Raw genomic sequence first — 4861 nt, forward strand, 5'->3', positions numbered from 1 at the left:
TCGGCGGTGAGCCCACCTGGCTGCCCGTGTATTTAAAAGCAGATAAAAGGAAGTAGAAAGGTTTGCTGGATGATCAGACTAAAAGGAAAATGGTAACGGAGTCTGAAAAGCTCACCAGTAATAACTGTTCTGAGTATCCTTCTCCTTTCCTTTATGCAGGTGAAGCCTCTAGGAAAGCCCTGTCAGATAGGAGCCCAGGGAACGCCCCGGCCGTCAGCCATGGCCGTACCTATCGCGGTTCTTGACTGCGACCTCTTACTCTATGGCCGCGGACACAGGACTTTGGATCGCTTCAAGCTGGAGGATGTCACGGATGAGTATCTAGTATCCACGTACGGCTTTCCCCGACAATTCATTTACTACCTGGTGGATCTCCTGGGAGCCACTCTGTCACGCCCTACACAGCGGTCCAGGGCCATCAGTCCAGAGACGCAAATACTTGCTGCGTTGGGTTTCTATACCTCTGGCTCCTTCCAGACTCGCATGGGGGATGCTATTGGCATTAGCCAAGCCTCGATGAGCCGCTGTGTTGCCAATGTAACTGAGGCACTGGTGGAAAGAGCCTCACAGTTCATTCACTTTCCTGAGGATGAAGCTACTGTACAGACCCTGAAGGATGACTTTTATGGGCTAGCAGGCATGCCGGGAGGGCTGGGCGTGGTTGACTGCACCCATGTGGCAATCAAAGCTCCAAATGCTGAGGATCTGTCCTATGTGAACCGAAAGGGTCTTCATTCCCTGAACTGCCTCATGGTGTGTGATTCCAGAGGAGTCCTCCTTAGTGCTGAAACGCACTGGCCAGGCAGCCTGCCTGACTGCACGGTTTTAGAGCAGGCTGCCCTCACAAGCCAGTTTGAAACTGAACTACATAAAGATGGCTGGCTACTTGGTAAGTCAATTTTTCATCCTTTTTTTCAGTAGAAAGTCTATTATATATTGTCTCCTTACTGAATGAGAACCTCTGGGCACAAGTGATATGCTTACTTTCAATTGCTTTCCTGCAAATTGCTTTGAGATTTATGATTCAGTTTGGACAACCCTTATCTTGGAAGCTTAGAACAGTAACTTCCAATATGTGTTTTATACAATCTGATTATTGTATGTATTAATCTCCATTTATTCTGTTAATAGCTTTCTTTCAGTATCCTCCACCTTTCCTCGCTGAATTATGCAATTTTAAATTCTCGGTACTGTCCTAGTCCAGCTATTTTCCCATGTTTTATGCAGAAGATTAATTCTCTTAAAACTCTTCTGTGGAAAATCTTCCAGAATTTTCTTGTTTAAAACTGAATGCCTTTACTTTGTCACATTTGTAACCCAGAGTTACTTCTTTCGTGCCTTCTCTTTTAGCCAGACGGAGAAGTTACTCTGTATCTGCTGTACCAGAAAACCAAGCTGATACCTGTGGCTAACTGTAGGTGTGTAACCTGTCCTGCTCCTTTGCACTGCTAACAGGTGACAGCTCCTTCTTGCTCCGGACGTGGTTGATGACCCCTCTGCATATCCCCGAGACGCCTGCAGAGTACCGCTACAACATGGCCCATTCCGCCACTCACAACGTCATTGAGCGGACGTTCAGAACCATTCGGTCGCGGTTCCGCTGCCTCGATGGGTCCAAAGGCACCCTGCAGTATTCTCCAGAGAAGTCCAGCCACATCATTCTGGCCTGCTGCGTGCTTCATAACATCTCCCTGGAACATGGACTGGATGTGTGGTCTTCACCAGCCACAGGACACGTGGAACAACCGGAAGAAGAGTACGAGCAAATGGAATCAGTGGACTCGGAAGCCAGTCGTGTTCGTCAGGAACTTCTACTTACTCATTTTAGCTAATGTTGTGACAGAGAGAAGGCTTCTAACAGTTCATCTGGGAAGTTATCCAGAGCAAATATGCCCCTTCCTCTTCTTTAAGCCTGGAAAGACTTAAGCAGATGTGAGACAAGAAGAAATTTACTCTCTTCCTTTTAGGCAAATTTCTGAACTTCTCTCAATCTCTCCAGAGATTCAGTTTAATTGCTACATTTTTGCTGTCGTGATGCTTAGAGACTCCCCTTTCACATGACTTAGAGAACAATGACTACAGCCACATCAGTGGGAAAATTGGGGAAATTGTCTTTTATAATGATGGAAAATCTGTAAACCTTGCACTGTTTTACAAAGCAACAATTCTATGCCACTGTGTAACTCAAAACCCTTATGATTGATTTTTAAACAGTATTTTGCACAAATTAAACTTCCACATGAGCTCCTGTCTACTATGAATTCATGAGCAGCAGAGCAAACATTTGTCTTTTTGTTTGCAGGTATAAATTCTTGCTCAACACCATTTTGCCATTTTGCACATCTCACAAACCCCAGTGATATCTCTGAAAGCTGGCAGCTGTGTTCTGGGAGGGGTCTGGCATTTTGCTGGGCACACACTAATGCTTGCACATATCTAGAAGGGCTGAATGTTCCTTCTTTCCCAAAAAGCCTGGAGAAGATATTAAGCTATGGTTGACTCTGTCAGGTACTTAACAGATACCAGGAAGTTGGCTAGTGAAGGTGAGTCTGGTTTTCACTGGACACACCTGCTGCTGCAGGAAACTGGTCATCTTGTTGGCTGCTATGAAAGAAACACCAAGGACTGACTGGGTCACAAAAATTGAACTGATTGCAAAAGTTCTCCGTTTAGATCAAAGCAGAGGTGTGGAAAGGCTGCTCTAGCACTGCTGGCAATCTACCTCTTCAGTGGAACAAGATGACTGATGCACACAGTTGTTTCTGGCACGAGGCTGGGCAGTTTCCTGGAAATGTTCTCTCTCTGAAAGGCACAAGTGTTTCCAAGGATCTCATGACAGCAGTCTAAGAAAATTTTGTTTCTTAGATTTTATTGTTTACTGGGCAGTAAATGGAACAAAAGTGGTAGAGAATGCAGAAAACTACAAAAATTGTAACTACTTAAAGTAGCAGTGCAACCACCTGACATTATGGGTCTGTCCTTTTAGAGGAAGCGAGCTTGGATCATGCCCCACATTTGAAGAATACAAGTGCAGGATGGATGCAGGGTTAGATACAGTCTGCCAGGTTTGCAGTGGCAGTGAGCACTTACCATCTCACAGAAAACCAAGCCTGCTTGATGACGTGTAAGTGAAACATTTTCAGAAGTCTCGATGGGAGCTGTGAAATGTTATGTACAAAGATCTGAGACGTAATTCAGTTTTCTTTACACGTGAGGTATCATATAGGAACTACTATTGGTCACTGCAGCAAAACTCCTGCTCCTTTTACCTCAGAAAAAGCAGACAAGCATTGTTTTCTACAAAAACATTTTTAAGGTAAGAGTTGCTGCCATATATGGTGCCTGATGGCTCATAATCACATCTGATGGTCTGTGCTAAAAATACTGTTCACGAGACCAAAACACCAGCAGACACTGAGAGCTGTGTGGGTGGTGGCAAGGTCAAGTGAGACTTGGACATGTGTAGGTACAAACATTGTCACTTAATGACAAGCTGGAGTTTCTCAATTTACACTATGAATAGCTCTTCCCAGCGTGTGCCGAGGCCAGAGCGAACTCAGAGTGAAGGCACTTCCTGGAACACATCTGCTGCTCAGTTTTGTCTTCTTTCAGCCACTGTCATTTGCAGTAGAGTTTAATTTCAAAACTGATCTCACTGCTTGTCAGTTTGGGCAAAAACTGCATCAGGCCACACCAGACAAAACCAATCCAAGGAACACTATTCTTGCCTGAGTCAGATGTCAGTACCCTTTTCTTCACTCAGGAAGTGTAGGGAGCAGTTTGCCTCACATACTCCTAAGCAGCTTCCTTCAAAACAATTCACCTAGACTTTTTTCTTTTCCCTCGTGGGGCCGGGTTGCTCAGAGCTCTCTCCATCCAACCTGGCCTTGAACACTTCAGGGATGGGGCATTCACAGTTTCTCTGGGCAACCTATTCCTGTGCCTCACCACCCTCAGAGTAAAGAATTTTTTCTAATACCTAATCTAAACCTACTCTCTTTCCATTTAAAGACATTCCCCTTTGTCCTGTCACTACATGCTCTTGTAAATAGTCTTGCCCCATCTTTCCTCTAAGTTCCCTTCAGGTACCGGAAGGCAGCAATTAGGTCTTCCAGAAGCCCTCTCTTTTCCAGGCTGAAAAAAACTGTGAAAAAAAATTCTTTTCTGCAAATGACTTCGAGATTTGTGATTTGGTGTATGCAGAAAATCACGATGTGAAAAGCCAGTGTCCACAAAGGAGACAGAGGTTCCTGCAACTTTATTTGAATAAAGGCAGAGAGTCCACTGGGGCATACCCCCGTTGGGTCTCTCAAGATTTTGGAGGACTCCTATCCTTGTATTCCGAACTCCCGAGTGCGTGTTGCCCTCTTCCTTTCCCCATTGGCTGAGGTATTAGGAAGGTACACCCTCCGCGATCCGCCTGCTACGTATTTCCCCTGAAGTTCAGGGTTTCAAACTGCCCAGGTTCTGCAACAACCTGGAGACGTGCAGAGCCGTGGTTCAGCACCGGGTCGGTTCTGTCACACCTGGGCTTTTGTGAACACATTAAACCCATCTCTCCCATCAAGCCTGGACGACCCTTTTCTTGGAAGTTTAGAACAGTAACTTCCAATCTGTCTTATACAGTCTGACTATTGTACATATTAGTTCACATTAATTCTGCTAAGAGCATTTTTTCCGTATCCCGCACCTCTCTAAGCTAAATTATGCAGCTTTTAAATTCCGGGCAGGGGTGCTGCCCTGCAGTTCTCGGGGCTCGGCTGCTCTTGCCTGCTCTCCGTCGCCCCCGGGCGGCGGTGGAAGACCTCGTCGCTCGGCTGGCGCTGCCTGGCGGCGTTCTAGCCTCGGCTGCTCGGGCCTT

At 45.9% G+C, this 4861-nt stretch overlaps 2 protein-coding genes across 2 annotated transcripts in view; one reads left to right on the plus strand and one right to left on the minus strand.

Annotated features, from left to right (window-relative positions):
- Positions 1 to 201, minus strand: part of ATG13 (autophagy related 13) — a 24957-nt gene extending 24756 nt beyond the window's left edge. Inside the window, exon 1 of the mRNA XM_017741675.1 lies at positions 116 to 201. The gene's annotated coding sequence lies outside the window, so the exon portion shown is untranslated. The remainder of the gene's footprint in view (positions 1 to 115) is intronic.
- HARBI1 (harbinger transposase derived 1) lies at positions 140 to 2261 on the plus strand. Its single transcript, XM_008639442.2, has 2 exons — positions 140 to 889; positions 1456 to 2261. The coding sequence occupies exons 1-2, from the start codon at positions 154 to 156 to the stop codon at positions 1830 to 1832; spliced, it is 1113 nt and encodes a 370-aa protein (XP_008637664.2). The 5' UTR covers positions 140 to 153; the 3' UTR covers positions 1833 to 2261.
- Positions 2262 to 4861: the final 2600 nt, after the last annotated feature.

This window comes from Corvus brachyrhynchos, unplaced genomic scaffold, assembly GCF_000691975.1.
Source record: "Corvus brachyrhynchos isolate BGI_N302 unplaced genomic scaffold, ASM69197v1 scaffold115, whole genome shotgun sequence".
Lineage (NCBI taxonomy): Eukaryota > Metazoa > Chordata > Aves > Passeriformes > Corvidae > Corvus > Corvus brachyrhynchos.

Bases quoted from the DNA above. Each gene is read 5' to 3' on its own strand.
- HARBI1 (XM_008639442.2), top strand. From the start codon at position 154: ATGCAGGTGAAGCCTCTAGGAAAGCCCTGTCAGATAGGAGCCCAGGGA. The intron at 890-1,455 runs GTAAGTCAATTT...CACTGCTAACAG, and splicing joins TAAAGATGGCTGGCTACTTG to GTGACAGCTCCTTCTTGCTC.